Raw genomic sequence first — 17,863 nt, forward strand, 5'->3', positions numbered from 1 at the left:
GTGGTAAAAAAATTATAAAAAAATCAAAATTTAATAATTATTTAGTAAAAAGGGGGGAAAAAAAAAAGGGGCGTTTTAAATTTTAGGAATCATCAGTGATTTTATTCTAAAAATTTCTCAACTAAAATGGACCAGGGTGAAGCATTTGTAATTACAATTGCATCATGATACTTTAATTAATTGTAACTCATCGTCTCTTATGTTATAATTTGGATGGTAACATATGATCGAATATCATCAGGAGGTCGTCTCTTGCTCGACGTCTGATAGTCTGACGACTTACCCATCGTGGATGGTCGAAATCACCCGTCCTGACCTAAACTATAACATGAAAGATGGTAAACCTAAGAAGGGATCGCAAACAATTACAATCAAATTACAATCATTTTTTTTTTATAAGAGGATCTAGGCTCTATTCCAAAGAAGCTATTTGATGATGTCATATCTCTTTGTCTAAATAAAATGGATCAAGGGATGAATCATTTGTAATTACGGTTGGATCATGGCTCTGATTCGACTATAATTGATTGCAATTCTTCCTTGGGTTACTATCATCTCCATGTTATAGTTTGGATCGAGACGGATGAATTGAGATCGTCCATAGGCCGCTAATGGTGGATAAGTGCCCAGGCTGTCAGGCGTCGAACGGGGGCTTTCGACCACCTACCTCAATCTAAACTATAATATGGAGGATGATGAATTTAGGGAGAGATGGTAACTAATTACTTTTAAATAATGGTAATAATTTATTCAAAATTATAAGTATTTTTTTATCTCCCTATTTGATAACTAATATAACATATTTAGGATTTGATTAAGTGAACTAAATGATTTATTGTTTTATAATATCTTCTCCGTTGGTCGAATCCTCTACACCACTTTTTACGATCTAAAAGATGCTCTCTTTTCATATATTGACGGAGATGTATAATCCTCATTTATTTTATAGGTAGAGACCATGCATCCCCATCAATACATAAAAAAGAAACATCTCTAGATCGTAAAAAGCGATTCAGAAGATCTCCTCTCATCTTCTTCGTAGTCGTTTCTAAATTATAAATTTAAAATGGCACCTCTCAATTTTATACAATGAGATAAAGAGTATTTTGAAGAAAAATTATCTTACGGGGTTTTTTAAGAAAAGCGCGTCGTTCCGATCTTCAATTGTCCTTTTGATTTGTTTTCTTAAATAAAAAAGTGAAAATGAAAACTTAATTGTATTATTTCTTAAAATATATATTTTTTATTCTTAATTTCTCAACGATCATCGATTTCCTTGCTCACCGGCTCACTCCCTCTCACCGTCCAAGTAAACAAGAACTTCGCCAAAGGCCGAACAGTCATAGAGAACGAGAGAGAGAGAGATTGAACGAGATCAATCTCTTGCAGATCATCAAATTTGTCTTCAATCTTCGTGTTTTTTTTTTTCTTTTTTGGTTTCTTCCACTGAATGGTGTTTTTCCGGCAACGGCGACGATCTCAAGGAGTCAAACCAGTCAGCACTCTCTCCAGCAGACGAGCATGGTGACGCAGCGGCGCATGATGTAGAACCTCGCCCTCTGTTCCCTCACCAGCCTCGCACACCGCCGCGAGCACGGCCGCGCCCCCGCCGCCGCCTCCGCCTCCGTGGCCGTGGACGCGCTGCTCCGCCGGCTCCCGTTCCTGCTCCCTTTCTTCGACAGCTTCCACTTCTCGTCCATGTGCACGGTGCACCTCCGTCTCTCTACTTCCTCCCGCGGAAGGAGAAGAAGAAGAAGAAGAAAACAGAGGAGCCAATCAAGGAAAGGAACTCCGCTTACTAGGAAGGAAAACAGAGAAGAAGCAGAGGAACTGGACTGGAAGATGAATTGCGAGTACTTGAGGTTATTTATAGAGGGAATGGGAGGAGATTTGAGAAGGAAGATCCACCAGCTTTTCTTTCTGATCGTCAATTATTTCACTGCCCTTGCTCTTTTTATAGAGTTGAAAAAAATATCATCAGTTTTTACCTAAGAACGTTGGGATATTTTCGATTTACTCTTATAAATTTTTATGGGATGAAACTAATTGCACGTAGAATTAATGTGTAACTTAAATATCTCATATTAATTAAAAAAATTAATGTTATACACAAAACTTCCGCCAATATAAGATCTTGGAGAATAGTTGGATACTCGGATTACATTGACCCTATTGTATGTAATTTTACCAACCATGGCTTAAATATGTGATTTTAATATCACATGGTAACTTTTACCATTACGCTCCATGAAATAAACGTGCTTGTAAGGTTATAAATGAATCAAATGTTTATGAATAAATTTGGTGTTCAGCTTGATAAGAATTTGTTTATGTTCATTCAATATATATAAGATTAATTAAACAAACAAGTTTGAATAGTTCGTTAAGTTAAACAAACAAGTTTTAATAAATATGTGTTCAACTCGTTAACATTCGTAAACAACGTTCATGAACAATGTTTACGAACCATATTCATTAATAAAACTATTTTTAATATGCTAAATAAATAATAAAATAAATAAATAAATTTAAATTACTAAGCTTAATAATCAACCAAACAACTAAAAGTTTCAAATAATCAAACAAGTTTCAATTGAGAGCTTGATAACATCTAAACGAACCAAGCTCGAACCAAGCTCAAGCCAAGTTCAAACCAAGCTCAAGCTAAGATTGAATTGAGAGTTTGATAACATCTAAATGAACCAAGCTCAAGTCAAGTTCAAACTCATAAAAATTAAACCAAACTAAGCTTGAACACTCATTTCAAAAGTTTGGTTCATTTTAAACTCGGCTCAGTTCGACTTGGTTATCTTATTAAACAAGCTTAAACACCCCAAAACTCTGTTTGACTCAACTTATTTACAACCCTACATGCTTGGGAGGAAAGGAGAACTAATTATTAATAAATAATTAGTACTTATTAATATTTATTAAATATTAATTACAAATTATTTTAAAGTTAATTCAAATTAATCAAAATATTTTTAATTAAAACTACCAACAAAAAAATCATACTTATTTGGGAAGACAAATACAACTAATTTTGATGAAATCTAAAATTAAATCATGTTAATATTTTTTAAAAAAAAATTAAAAAATTGTAAGATTTATTAGTATTTTTTTATTATTTTTTATATAAAAAATATATACTGTAAATTTTTTTTGTCCCACATAATTGGATTAACAACACGAACCAATACACTTTTATAAATACCTTATGCTAAGATAGTATAATATTAATTTTATCAGTTTAACATCTTATATAAAAAATTAAATTAATTTATTTACGAGAGACTTCATGATTTATTGCTTGGATCCTTAATTGAATATACCAAAAGTGTACGCGATATCATTCGAGTGGAAACAAGCAAACGTGGATCCAGCTCGACGAGATAGAAAAGTTGCATCGTCCTCTTAATTTCATTATTACCTATCAAATTCTAATGTCCAATCATGAATAATCAATTTAAATTAGGGTAAAAATAAAAATAATCATTTTTTAAAATTGAGTGTCCTTTTTCATTTGTTTTTTTTAATCAAAAAGCGCCTCCTCCGCTAACCCTTTGAAATATGATATAAATTATGTATTATTATCCTGTATCATATTATTAAATTCAAAATTGATTGGTTAACCATAATTTTATAATTGTTACCGTAGTTTTTAGTAATTACAATTTTATAATTAATATAATATAAATATTATTAAACAAAATAAATTTATATTATAGCTATTAAACTGTGACTACTATAAAATCATAATTATAATTATAATAATTTTAATTTCATAACTACTATAGTATAAATAGACATATCTTATTAATAACATCTATGTCATTTTATAGGGGCTAATAGAGTGAGGTGCATTAATTATCCTAAAATTAATTCAAAAATTAATCAATATTAATATAATATAAGCTGTATACCCCGTACCAACTAAAAAAACACTCATTTGATTTTTTTAATGTTCTTTTGTAAATAGTTTTTAAAAAAACGTGAGATGAAAATTCAAAAAGCATAAATACAATTTTTTTTCTGAAAAATAAGTAAAATAAAAAAAATGTTATTTAAATTGATAATGCGAAGACACGATGCACAAAAAAACAAAAATGCAAAAGTCGGTGGAAAAAGAGTCTTACTTATATTCCAACACGAGGCCAAATCTTCTAGGAATCCAATGCTCGCAATTAAGATAATTTATAAATTTATATAAAAGACGCTTATTTTAATATCTAATTACTAAATCATTCCAATTATTATTATTATTATTATAAATTGTTTATCTCCGCTATCAATTAAACTAGCACCAGTGATAAAATTAGTTATTTTTATAAATATCAAGTTTTGTTGAAGATATAAAATTATAGTCCTCGTGAAGAAATTACAATCATTAATTCCAACATCAAGTTGAAATCGAATTTGGGTGAACTCAAAATATGCTTTAGAGAATCAATTGCAAGTCAAGTTGTCCCTCTCCACTCTCTACTTGTCCCCAAATGCTCATTAAGCCTTCTCTGAAATCTGCCAAAAGCTGGATTAGGGTTCTTGAAGATTTCTCACCATGTATCATTTGCATCTGAGCTTGAAGTGACTGGTGCCTCAGATCCCACTGCTCTGCTTCTGTTTGCAACAGTGCATTGACAGTCTTGTATGACATAAGAACACAACATTGGATTCCTCACAACATTGGATGCTCCCCAATCATCCATATGCAGTCTTTGTTCTTGGCAGTTCGAACAAAGGCTTGATTTTTGATAAGAAGAAGGCTGATATAGATCATGCGATCGAGAAGAAATACAAAGAAGAACATTCCAAAATTGCACGTTTCGGTACGATGAACTACGCCAATAGCACAGGATAAATGAGTAATATATTCTAGTGTTACAAAAAGAGGATCGGTCGAAGATTAGGTCGAAGAACAAGAGTAGATCTTGGCACATAACAGCTTAGCACAAGAGCTAACCTTTTCTCCACCGGGCTTCAGGCGCAGGCCTCCTCCCGCCTCGGCGCCATCGCAAAGAGGGCTTCGAGGTCGGGCGGGTTGAAGTAGCCGTTTTTGGGCGGCGCTTTCTTCTTTCCGTATGCCGCAGCGGGGGACTTCTTCCTGGGCGGCGGCGGGCAGCGGATCGCCGCCGGGATCCGGCACTCCGCCCTTCGAGGGGTCACCCACCCGCCGCCCATCTCCTTCTCCTCCTCCCGCCGCTCCACCGCCATCTTCCGAAGCCCCAGCATGGCGATCTCCGCCTCCACCTCCATCTTTCGGATCAGGGAAGAAGAAAAGGACCGGCCTTTTTCAAACGAGGATTCGGAGGGAAAGGTTCTTTCTAGGGTTTTCAGGGATTGATTGATACGTATTTATATAGATGCGAGCGGACGCCGCGGCGGGAATTTGGGCGGCGGGAAAATGCACCGCTTGCTTTTTATGGTTTTTCACAGTCGGCTATTATTACCCACATTTACCTTCCTTTTCATTGGCTCCATACTCGGCCCCATGGCATGAAGTCTTTGTGGGTGTCGGACTGCATAATGAATTTCCATGGTTCATAGAACTTTGCCTCGGGTTCCTTTTATGGCACTTTTGTTATTTTGGCAAAATCGGGGAATTCCTGGGCCACAAGTTGGCCCAACTGAAGCCCATTCCACATTACAGTTAATATCTTTTCAAACATAAGAAGGACTTGAAACGGAAAACAGGCCCTTCTAGTGAATAATATTTAAATCAGGGTGTATAATGAATAAATATTCTTCTATATATGATTAAGAACTAATCACTTCCACCGTCGGAGAACAAAACGTTGCTCGGTGATAGAAAAACCTTCTCTGCTTCTGCTTCGTTCAAATCGTCGATTCCTTGCTTCAGATCGGTCCGCCGTGATGGGTTACGACGATCTGTGCGTATCTTAATTGAACATTTGTTTTTTTTCTTCCTGGAGATCGAATTTTCGTTCCTGCATTGGGTTTCGATCTGGTTTCCTCTGCAGGTATATGGACGAAGACGGAGAGCCTTTGATGGATCCGGACGCAGCCTCGGATAGGGAGTTTTCCCCAGAGCTGGCTCTCCCGGTCGACAATGATGACGAGGACGAAGGCGACTGGGGACGGCGGGACCGTTCGCCGACACCGGTGATGAATTCTACGGATGATTACAAGAGCGGAAAACCTAAGAAGAGGCTAGTGAAGAGGGGTAGGGAAAAATCACCGGGTAGGAGCGGCAGCCCCGAGCCGGCGTTTGACGAAGAGTGGTTAGACGATTATGAGGACGAAAATTCTTCGTCTATGAAGAAGATGAAAAGCACTCCATCTCTGAAGGAAGGAAAAGGGGGGAGTTTGAAAAAGAACAAGGAAAACTGCCCTCGTCGTCTAAAGCGGACCGGTTCACTGGACAGGGGTCGAAATCAGGATCTAAGGGCTACGGTGGGGGATCGAGAGATGACGAAGCTGACCCAGAGGAAGAGGAGGAAATGTGGAAAACTATAGCTGGTGGAGATTCAAAGTTTGGACGCTTCATTTCCTGAAACAATTTGCTTCTCCTTTTTGTGATTTTGCCAAGTTGAACTCAGTCCGGTGTGTCATTGCTGACGAATCAGGATGATCAAGAAGGAATGCGAACTGTGGATGATGATAATTTCATCGATTATAGTGGTGTGGATCCTGCGGATCGTTATGGAAGTGATAATGAACTTTTCGCGAGGAATGCACCTCAGGTTAACCTTTTATGACACCTGTTATGAGATTTTTGTTTTTATGATTCAGTTGTTATTTTTGCCCATTTTCAACATTGACGTGTCTATTTGAATGTATTTGAATGTTAGAAGGATTATCTTGCAATGCGATCTTTGATCATTACTTGATTAACTGTCATAGTTGCACATAATTATCATATGTACATAATCTTCAACTAGTGTGCATGAATAGCTATTCAATCCGTTATTTGCTTTACTAGGTTTTGAGATATTCATGAAATTTCAGTACCATAAAACTGAGGTATTTTATCACAAAACGGGAACAGTCTTTGAGTCAAGAAGCAATAACTAGTTGTTGTTGGTTAGGGAGATCGCTAGTTCTTGGTGAACTCCTTGAGGAGAAGAAGAGAGAACAATTTTCATATCAGAAAATAATTGAGACAATCTCAGTACTAAAGAGGAAAGAAATATGGCTTTTTGGTGAAGGTCACAACCTAATTATCTAGCAACATTTCTGTGAAAGTAAAGGCCGAATCTTTAGAGATGTACAACTATGATTATGGAAGATTGTAAGCTGATGACATTAATACAGTGGCAGCTCCTTCAAACTCTTAAAAATTTGGTCCAACTCTCGTGAAACTTGTCTACAAGACTCACTATTTGAACCATAAATCTGTTTTTAATACGTTGGACCATGATAGAATGACTCCCCTCATGTTTTTTTTTTTTTTTGAATTAAAACCAATAACATGGTAAACTTTTCAAATAAAAACCATAGTATAATTACAAAAAACAAAATGAAATTATAAAGACTGATTTTGATATATATTGATATCTTTAATTGTTAACAAAATGCAATACAACTGTGAGTTATCATAAATTTGAAAGTTTTGTGTAAGCCTTTGACTTATCCTACAGCTTGTAACGCAAGTCTTTGGGTGTTAGCTTACTATATATTGCTTGACTTTGACACCTTAAATTTATTTGAATAAATATCCTTATAGAATTTGTTAAATATAATAGGAGATAGACCTCAATGGCGTAAAATGATCCATATAGCCACCCCACATAGTGGGATAAGACTTGATTGTTATATAGAATTTGTTAAATAGCAAGTCAACTTGGGAATGAGTTTATCAGTGTTTCTTAATTTCAGTGATATGTGTCCTTGTTTCTAGCCAATTTGTTGTGATATAATCTCGGTGATGGTTCTCATGGCCCAATTTGCCATGCTTGTGCTTTGCACATAGATGCCTAATCAAATGCAACCTGATGCATTGTTTATACTTTTCTTCAATCACTCTGCATGATGCTGAGAACTTGGCCTTGTTCGTCTGTTTTTTTTTATTAGATCAATTTTGATGGTCGTAGTGGGTAGCATGTATTTGCTCTTATCGTCTTGATACCTCTTGTACCTTGTAGGCTGAAGAGGGTGAAGAAGATGAAGTCAAACAGCTCTTAAAGGGTGGAAAGAAAAAACAGAAAAACGAGAAGTCACCTGCTGAAATTGCTTTGATAGTGGAGCATCTTATCGCTGAGTTAGAAGTTACAGCTGAAGAAGATGCAGAGTTGAACAGATAAAATAAACCAGCCATTAACAAACTTAGAAAGCTTTCATTGCTTGTTGAAGTCTTGTCAAAGTAAAATATCTTATATCCTGATGATTATGTCTGCTAGAGTTATCATTTAGTTGTGCCAAAGTATAATACATAAAACATTTTTGCTCATCTGACACCTTTGAACTTCTCCTAAATGCAGAAAAAAACTTCAGCAAGAATTCCTTCATCATGAGGTATTGACTCTACTCAAGAATTGGCTTGAACCCCTACCTTATGGATCTTTGCCTACTATGAACATTCGGTCTGCAATACTAAAGCTTCTTTCAGATGTCATTACAAAGGAGTTTCTCATTTGTGATAGGGAATTGTATGTGGGGCATTATAATTTACTTTTGTCACACAGTTTCCAATAGATCTGGAGCAATTTGACAGGAGAGAACAACTCAAAAAGAGTGGTCTTGGAAAGGTTAAATACTACATTTTTACTTTTTTTTTCCACTCTTTTTCATCGCGTCTTGACTGAATTACTGTTGTATATATGCAGGTGATTATGTTTTTGTCAAAGTCAGATGAGGAGATAACAGCAAATAGAAAACTTGCTAAAGAGTTAGTTGATAAATGGGTAATGAGTCAAATGCAATACCCTTTTTTGCCCATTCCTGTTTCATGCATCATGCCATCTGTCAAGTTTGTGTTGCACTTTTGCCCCTTTCAGGTCTGATCAAATTGTTTGTTAAACTGCCTTGTTTTTCATCCTCCCTGTGCAGAGTCGACCAATATTTAACAAGAGTACTAGATTTGAGGATATGAGACGGTTCGATGACGACAGGGTACCATATAGAAGACCTTCACCTCAAAAGTAATTGCTCCAGTTTGCTGTCTTTCATGACATCGGTATGCTTTTTTTTGTGGTTGATTTGACATCCCTTCATTTCTTTATTTTGTTGATTAAAGGCAAGTGGCTAAATCTACTGCTGTCCAGTCCCGGGATGATGATCTTGATCTGGCTCAATTTTCACAGTAAGATGATCCATAGTTCAATCGACTCTTTCTATTGATAACCATGCCTTCTTTTATGACATATCTATGTTGTTACAGAGGTAGCAAAACTGGTATCTCAGCTTCTCGACAACATGCTTCTAGGCCCGAAGCAATGCCTATGGATTTTCTCGTTCGCCCTCGATCTAAGGTTGACCCTGAAGAAGTCAGGGCAAGAGCAAAACAAGTTATTCAGGATCAGCGAAGGATAACTGTAAGTCAGTTTTAAAACTTATTTTCTCTGTTAATATTGATCTTTCGTATACATTTTCCACAAAATAGTAATTTGACCTACAGATTAATCCATTGTATATTTAATAACTTTTCTGCTAATGATAACAGAACTTTAACTCAATAAGTGTATTTAGATGTGTCAGGTTGCTTCTCGACTTTGATATTGAATTCCACTGTTTAGATAAAATTTAAAGCTTTTCTACTAATATTAAATGTACAATAACAACCAAGCTTTATCCCATTAGATGGGATCGGCTTCTACTAATATTAAACAATGTTCTAAAAAGTGTTAGGCGGTAGGCGGGCGGTCACCCGCTGTCCAACGATTAGGTGGAATTTTTATTCACCCTCAACGTCAAATACACAAATTGACAAGGAGTAAAATATTAATCAAAATTCAAAATATTAATTTGTTCAACTTCAACATACAATGAAAATAACAAAAGTGCACAAAATAACTCATATAATCATCCTATATCCCTAATTCTTCTTCTAGTTCAATCTCCATATTTCTCCAACACTTCTTTCGTATCAAATTCAAACTCAAAATCCATGAGATCTTCCTCTTCTTCATCTGACACAAATTCTTCTTCGTGAAGTTTTCTTACCTCTTCAATATTTGTCTCAACATCTTCATCTTCACCATTAAACAATCCATCCTTATGTCATAGTTGCTTCACTAGCAAGTAGCACATCAACTCTTTTTTCTTCTTGTCTTCTCTTTTTGTTTATGATATTGGCAATGGGTTGAACATAGACTAAATTGTTCAACCTTCCGGTATCTAGTTTATTTCTTTTCTTTGTATGGATCTACATTAAAGAAAAATATTAATATTGAATACATATTTAAATATTTAGTAATTACTGATTAGTAGTTAGTACACACTACACAATAAGTAATTAAGTACTTACCTCCTCAAAAGTACTCCAATTTCTCTCACAACCGAAAGAACTTGTTAAAAAAAGGATCATTTTAGTCATCGTTTGCAATTTATATACACCATTTTCAAAAAGATGCCACCATCCAACTAAATAAAAACAAATCAAACAATAACAATAAGCAAAATCAAGAAACAAGCAATAAAAATTATAAAATAAACAATTATTACTTTGTTCTTAGTTCTTACCCGAATTATATCTCATCATTTTTTTTACATCCAATTATAGCCCATGCTCTTCCAAATTCCTCATTTTGTTGATATAGTTCAACAACTCCACATTTATTATCTCATTTTGACTATCAATATCATCGGAAAATAATACTTAAACACAAGTGAAAAATTCATTCGTGATCACTTCTTCACTTCCTATGCTTCGGTTATTAAAGGAGTAATAAGGATTCAAGAGGTAGAGCGCCAAATGAGTGGATTATCAAACCGATTACGACTTTTCTCATCAATAATATCAATAATCGGACGATAGTGAAGCTCTTGATTTTTAAATGCTACTTTAATCTCCTCTTTTGCTCTAAGTAATTCTCCATACACAAAACCCATAGATGAATTTTTATCACCATCAACAAGATGAAACAATTTAACTAAAGGGGCAAATACCTTCAAACAAAAATTTACCTCATTCCAAAAAGAGGCACTTATAGCGGTATTATATACCACCTTCTCCTTTGCACTCTTTGAATGTTGGCAAGCATTCTATTTTTCACTAGCAAACATAGCTCTTAATTCACTTTTCTTCTCCATCAAGCTTTGCAAAGTTGGAAAAATAATTGCAAATTGTGTTACTCTCGGCCTCACTATGCCCCTTTTTTTTTGGTAAACTTTCTCATTATTGATAATGTCTTGTGATGTGCATAAATAAAGATTGTCAAGCTCTTTGCCTTCTCTATCACCTCTTTGAACTTAGGTTGGTTCCTAATTCCTTGAAGCATAAGATTCACGATGTGAGTTGTACATAAAATCCAAAATATATATGACCGCTTCTCCTTCAGCAAATCTTTTGCCGCCATATTATCCAAAGTATTGTCCGTTACCACTTGAACTACATTTTTGAGCTCAACTTCTGCCATGCATTTATCCACAGATTTAAATATATAATTCCCGGTGTGTGTGCTTCATCCGATGTTTCCCTGGAAGAAAAGAAACTTGTGCCTTCTTTACAATTGACACACAAATTCATGATATTTCTTCTTTTTCAGTTGGTCCAAGCATCGGTCAAAATTGAGCAACCATTCAAAGTTCATTTTTCTTCTTGCTTCTTCAATGGACTTTTAGCTCTGTCTACCTCTTCCTTCAACAAGGGCTCACTTAATAGGTATTGAGTTGGAGGACGATAGCTCGGGCCAAATTGACCAACCACTTCCGCAAACCTCTTGAAGCTATCATTGTTAATGGCATGAAATGGAATACCAGACTCATACACCCATTGAGCTAAATATTAGTGCACATTGTGTGTCCTTTGCTTCCAAAGTGCATCAATAATATTTTGTTGTTTTGTTTTCTTACTTCCACTCAATGAAGACTCGGGATCAATGACAGATGCAAATCGGTTCATAGGGCCAAGAGTAAGCGGGTTTCTTCTTATCCATGAACTCCCTTCATCTTCCTCATATTCTTCAAGAACAACTTCTTCTCTCACCCCCATTTCATTCATATTCTTTTGTTTCTTTTTTGTTCTTGCTTCTTCAATGACATTCTTACACTTCACTTTATCCTCATTCGAAGACTTCTTACATGAGACAACATTTCGTTTGATATTGGCAACATGTTATTTGATCCAATAAATTCCACCACTAGTAGTTTTTCCACAACTTGCATCTCAACTTATCCAAATTTTTAGGATCCTCCAAGTTCGCAAATTCCCATCCAACGTCATTTGAATTACGCTTCAAAAGGGTATTAATCTCTGACATTGAATTAGATACTTCAAAAGATATAGTACCTGACATTTTACTACACAAGTAAAAAATTATCAATATTAATTAAAAAAAATCATTTGAATCAAGTAATGGTTATCAAGCATTAAAAAAAATCAATTATCAATTATCAATTCAAGCCAAGCAATAACATACAAGATTTAATAACATACAATTAAATTTTATTAACTAACTTAAACTCAGGGATGTTGTTACTAACCTGGCAGAAGAAAAAACTATTGGGAAGAAAAGGAGGCTGTCGAAGGCGGGAAATGAGGGAACAAGGTGCTGCACTCCAACCCAGCAGTTAGGACTGGTTTCCCTTTGTTGTTGACAGCCTTAGCTAGCTACGGCGAGCTCCGACGGAAGATGTCAAGAAACAGAGCAGGGTGCTGGTGGTGGTTGGCTGGGTTAGGGTTTAGGGTAGGGTGCGTTGGAGAGGGTTGATGAAGATACATGGCTGATGTTGCGGCTGTTGGAGAAAAAAATGACAGCAGAGATGTTGCTCTTTGATGAAGAAGAAGGGGAGGGAGAAGATGAAGAGGAAAAAGTCCTTTTAAACGATTCAAAAATCAAAATATAAATCCTTTTGTTGCTGCCAATTGATTGGTAGCAACTTATGAATCGATTGAGAATGTTCAATCGATTAATCAATTGATTTGTCTATCAATCGATCGACCAATCAATTAGATTGACTTCTATTTCTTGTGAAACTCATGTCAATCAATTGACCAATCGATTCAGGAAGTGTTCAATTGATCGACCAATCGCTTCGGTAAGCTTCTATTTCTCGCGAAACTCATGTTAATCGATTAAAGCGACAATGACTATCCGCGTCGCCTTTGCAAAAGGTTGGTCGGTGGACAGTCACCCATCGCCTAGGCAATCATAGGCGGTACCTTTTAGAACACTGATATTAAATATAGTTGGTAAAAACTTAATAATAAATTTTTTTAATAATGTCTTTATTTTTCATTAATAATTTTAAATATGTCAAGTTGCCCTTGTGCTTTTGTTCAGATTAGCCGCCCTGATCCTAGCTCCTTTTTTGGGCTAGCGTAAGCATAGTGTAAAAAGAGGACATTATTGCAGATTTTGGGATACAGCTATATTTGCTATCAAAGGAAGGAAATCATTATGGGGACAGGATTAGAGATGCTTTCATAATAAGGGATAAGTAAACTAGTGACTCAAGGACGTATAGCAAACAATAAGAAGTTCCTAATTTTTTTTTATTCACACTCAATTGTTTATCCTGCAGATGAACAAGAAGTTGCTGAAGTTGTTCGAAACTCAGTGTCGAAGGCCGAGGCATGGTCAAGTACCTCTAAACCATGAGTGAGTTCTAAGATGTCGATTATCAATCCATCTCCAGTCTACCCTACACTTCAGCCATCAGCTGTTTATACTATTGATGTTCTCAATTCGATTCGAATCAAAAATTTTAATTTCCTTCCTCTTCCCTCCCCTTTGCTCTCCTTTCCGCCCGGTTTGGCTAAACAAAAGGAGCCTTCTTTTTATCCCTAGAAATAAACAAGCATAGTGTTTCCCAAAAGAGCGGAAGCGCCGCGGTTCCTACGTACATCCCCCTCCCCTGCCCATGCATACTGAGATCTCCCGTATCCCCCTCCCTCCCTCCTCCATTTCCCAATGCACCACCCCAGTCCATGCCATGCAATGCCATCTCTCCTCCCTCACTCTCTCTTCGTGATTGGCAGCATGCAGACCATAGTACCACTACTACTTGTAGTCTCCTGCTGCACCCTCTACTACACCCCCATAGCCATAGCCGCCCATAGGCTAACCCTACCCCTTTTGTGCTGACTACCATGCACATCAACCATATACGTTTGCCTTCTTCCTTTCTTGTTTTTTCTGTTTTCCCTCTCTTTCACTCCTTTTTGCCCGGCTACCATTTCCTTTCTTCCCTTGCTGCTTCGCTCACTATGTATCTTTCTCCGCGCGCGTTGAGCTCCACGAGCCTACGAATTCCCACCGGATCTCCCTGCAGAGAGGTAGAGAGATCTCGTGCCATTTGTGTGCATGCTGCGTGCGATCGCCACTGCCCTATGTTTTCCTCTCTCCTGCTCTTCCCGAGATATCTAGCCTCCTCTGCATTAACTGCGTGACTCTCCTTTAGTTTGCAGAGAAATCTTTCATGTGTTACATAGATTGCATGTTTCATGCACCATCCCGTTGAACGCCCATATGACTGATTGATTGATTTAACAAAAGGTTTGAGCTTAAAAAAAAAACAAACCCAATCGAAATCTTTTGGAAGATGATAGGTTAACAATTTGAGCACGTACGCAATCAGGGGTGGAATCGAAGGATGCGCATGTTACACAAATATGGTTTCATCGTGAGCATTTACGCAGCATTCAGATGAGATTAAGAAGACGAAGAGAGCCAGGAAAGAATACATTTCATTCATTCCCGAGGAGGAGCATCCTCTAAATTAACCGTGTCTCAAATCCTCTGCTCTGCTTTGAAAAAAGCTAGAGAGCCTTTGAAAGCCCAAACCGGCATTCCATTCATTCAATGCGCGCATCCCCCGAAGGAAACAAAACGACGACGCCAAAAAGTTAAAGCGGAGAGAGAGAGAGGGGCGCGCGCCGCGGCAGTGGCACAGCACCTGGCGCGGCGCCGGCCGCTCTGCGCTTCGCCATGTTTTCAGAGTTAAACAAACCCACGTCAAACCTTCACGTTCCTACGCTCTGTTTGACCCGCTACGCGACAACCACCGCGCGCCTTTCGCCCTCCCATCCACTATATATACTCGTCCTCGCCGCCGAACATAAGCGTTTGATTGAGTGCGCGCGCCAATGGAGGTGGCGGAGACAGGGAAGGGCAAGACAGGGTCGTCGGCGGCGGCGACGTCTTCTTCCTCGTCCGCTTCGAACTCCCGGTGGAATCCAACCAAGGAGCAGATCTCGCTGCTGGAGGGGCTGTACAAGCAGGGCGTGCGCACGCCGAGCGCCGACCAGATTCAGCAGATCACCGGGAAGCTGAGAGAGTACGGCAGCATCGAGGGGAAGAACGTGTTCTACTGGTTCCAGAACCACAAGGCGAGGCAGCGCCAGAAGCAGAAGCAGAAGCAAGAGAGCTTTGCTTACTTCTCCAGGTTCCTCAACCATCACCACCACCACCACCTTCCTCTGCCGCCGCTCCGGCAGCCCCCAGTCCCCCCTCCGTTTCCCCCGCCCTCAACTTACACCAATAACAATGGTGAGGACGTCTCGAACCAATTTTTATTCCTCCGTTGCATGCAAAGTTTCCATTTTTATGATTACTTGTTGTTTATTAGCATGGACAGAGGCAATGGATTGTACTATAATTTAATGCTCTGTGCGTTGTTTTCCAGTGGCTTACACTCCGTACTACGCTCACTCTTCGCGCGTCGGCGGTGTGGGCCTCCTCCAGCCGCATTTCCCCGCCGTGTTCCTCCCTGCGTCCGCTGGCCTCCCGAAAGCGTCCTCGTTCCCGGGCTTTGGTTTTGTCGACCACGAGGAAGACGCATTCAGCCGGAACAGCTCGACTCACCGCCCTGAACACCGCCCCGTGCTCGACGTCGACGGCGGCGGCCAGAAGCAGGAGACGCTGCAACTCTTCCCGTTGCACCCGACCGGGTTTTCGGAGGAGCGGCTCCGATCCGGAGGCGGCACTCCGACTCCGGCGACGACGGAGGAGGAGGGCGCGGCACCGCCGGCCGACGAGCCAAACTTTGTTTGGGTTCACGGGAAGTAGGGGAAAGCAATGCTGACGCGCCACGTGGCACGAGAACTCCTGCCTTGTTTTGCTCCGTCCCGTTCCGTTCCGTTTTTAATAATTTAAAATTACAGGCGCAAGGGCGAGTTTTCAGTAAACTACACGAAACAATTGAATCCGACTTTTGTACCCAAATGAGAATTTGGAAATATTCGGCGCTTTTTCCATAATGTTCATGATCAGGGAACTCACATTATGCGTGAATGGAATTCCAGAATCATCCGCATAAAGAATATTGCTCATAATTACTTCTTCTGCCGTACCAGACACCTCACGCAATAAGCAACACTGCTTTTTCATTTTTTTTCAAATAAAATAAAATAATTAATTAAAATAAAAAGGAATTAAGGCTGATTTTATTTTTGAAAAAACAATTAAATATATTTTCGTGAAATAATGTGATCAGTCACATTATAAATCCCTTCTGCGCCTATAAATTCCTCTGCTTTGCTTCAGGTTGCAGTATCAGAAGCTCCGGCCATGGCTTCCGCCTCCTTTTTCCCGCTGCTCTCGTCTCTGCTTGTCCTGTTGTTCCTCATGGCCCAGCAGTCGTCGGCCCAGTTCCCGCCGATGAACCTGACGGTGGTAAACAACTGCCCGTTCCCGCTGTGGCCGGCCATCCAACCAAACTCCGGCAGCGACGTCCTCGAGGGCGGCGGGTTCTTCCTGCCCTCCCAGTCCTACCGCACCTTCCCCGCGCCGATTTCCACGTGGTCTGGGCGCATCTGGGCACGCACCGGCTGCGGCGGCGACGGCGCCGCCGGGCGCCTGTCCTGCGACACCGGCGACTGCGGCGGCCGCCTGGCGTGCGGCGGCTTCGGCGGCGAGCCCCCCGCTAGCCTCGCTCAAATCACCCTCCACCACGGCGGGGAGCGCGACCTGACGTCCTACGGCGTGAGCCTCGTCGACGGGTTCAACGTGGGGATGACGGTGACGCCGCACGAGGGGGAGGGGCGGTGCCCGGTGGTGGGGTGCCAGGTGGATTTTCTGGCGACGTGCCCGGAGGTGCTGAAGATGAGGGGCCTCGGCGGAGCCGTCGTGGGGTGCAAGAGCGGGTGCGTGGCCTTCGGCACCGACGAGCTCTGCTGCCGGAACAATTACAGCAGCTGGGAGATGTGCCGCCCGAGCATCTACTCGAAGTTCTTCAAGCGCGCGTGCCCGGCCACCTTCACCTACGCCCAAGACAGCCCGTCGCTGACCCACGAGTGCGCCTCGCCGGGCGAGCTCAAGGTCATCTTCTGCCATTGAAGCTCCGGCGGTTGCTCGGAGATGATTAGCGAATTAAGCACTGGACGCCGGCAATTAATTAGCCACTAATGAAGTATTATTAGAATAAGTGACATACTTTATACGCTTTAAGATTCGCGTTAAGTGGAATAGTTTGATTTTGGATATTTCTCAAAAAAGGAATTTTAGTTTTGGATATTACTCAGCAGTTTCACGTTTTGAAGGGTTTGTTAGGTGTGTCGATCTGCATGGGCTGTTTGAGTTAATATAAGATTATATATATATATAAAAGAGTTATTAAAATAATCAAATTAATTTAATTTACTAATATATTTAAATTATTTGAAAAAGGAAAATTTGAATTTTAATACTTGAATGTCTCATTCCTTTGGTAGAATAAAAATTTGATTTTTTTTTTTTTTAACATAAATCATATTATTCTAAAAGAGGTCCCTGTTATATATAGCAAGTTTAATAGGCAAAACAAA

The 17,863-nt window shown here is 39.2% G+C and overlaps 4 protein-coding genes and 1 pseudogene across 4 annotated transcripts; 3 read left to right on the forward strand and 2 right to left on the reverse strand.

Moving 5' to 3' along the window:
* Window positions 1-1,198: 1,198 nt before the first annotated feature.
* On the reverse strand, window positions 1,199-1,931 carry LOC122048402 (small polypeptide DEVIL 11-like; the record flags this gene model as incomplete). Its single annotated transcript, XM_042609971.1, has 1 exon — window positions 1,199-1,931. A coding segment is annotated over one exon (435 nt), but the record flags the coding sequence as incomplete, so codon positions are not given.
* Window positions 1,932-4,307: 2,376 nt separating this feature from the next.
* On the reverse strand, window positions 4,308-5,359 carry LOC122046140 (cyclin-dependent protein kinase inhibitor SMR4-like). Its single transcript, XM_042606684.1, has 2 exons — window positions 4,961-5,359; window positions 4,308-4,836 (listed from the first exon to the last, which is right to left on the reverse strand). Exon 1 carries the CDS (start codon window positions 5,251-5,253, stop codon window positions 4,978-4,980), a length of 276 nt encoding a protein of 91 aa, XP_042462618.1. The 5' UTR covers window positions 5,254-5,359; the 3' UTR covers window positions 4,308-4,836; window positions 4,961-4,977.
* Window positions 5,360-5,535: 176 nt separating this feature from the next.
* LOC122046143 lies at window positions 5,536-12,738 on the forward strand (annotated as a pseudogene).
* A 2,467-nt stretch (window positions 12,739-15,205) lies between these two features.
* On the forward strand, window positions 15,206-16,127 carry LOC122048403 (WUSCHEL-related homeobox 5-like). Its single transcript, XM_042609973.1, has 2 exons — window positions 15,206-15,608; window positions 15,745-16,127. The coding sequence occupies exons 1-2, from the start codon at window positions 15,206-15,208 to the stop codon at window positions 16,125-16,127; spliced, it is 786 nt and encodes a 261-aa protein (XP_042465907.1).
* A 501-nt stretch (window positions 16,128-16,628) lies between these two features.
* Window positions 16,629-17,396, forward strand: LOC122046130 (osmotin-like protein). Its single transcript, XM_042606674.1, has one exon. It carries the CDS (start codon window positions 16,629-16,631, stop codon window positions 17,394-17,396), a length of 768 nt encoding a protein of 255 aa, XP_042462608.1.
* The last annotated feature ends 467 nt before the right edge of the window (window positions 17,397-17,863 follow it).

The sequence above is a fragment of the Zingiber officinale genome, chromosome 2B, assembly GCF_018446385.1.
Source record: "Zingiber officinale cultivar Zhangliang chromosome 2B, Zo_v1.1, whole genome shotgun sequence".
NCBI lineage: Eukaryota > Viridiplantae > Streptophyta > Magnoliopsida > Zingiberales > Zingiberaceae > Zingiber > Zingiber officinale.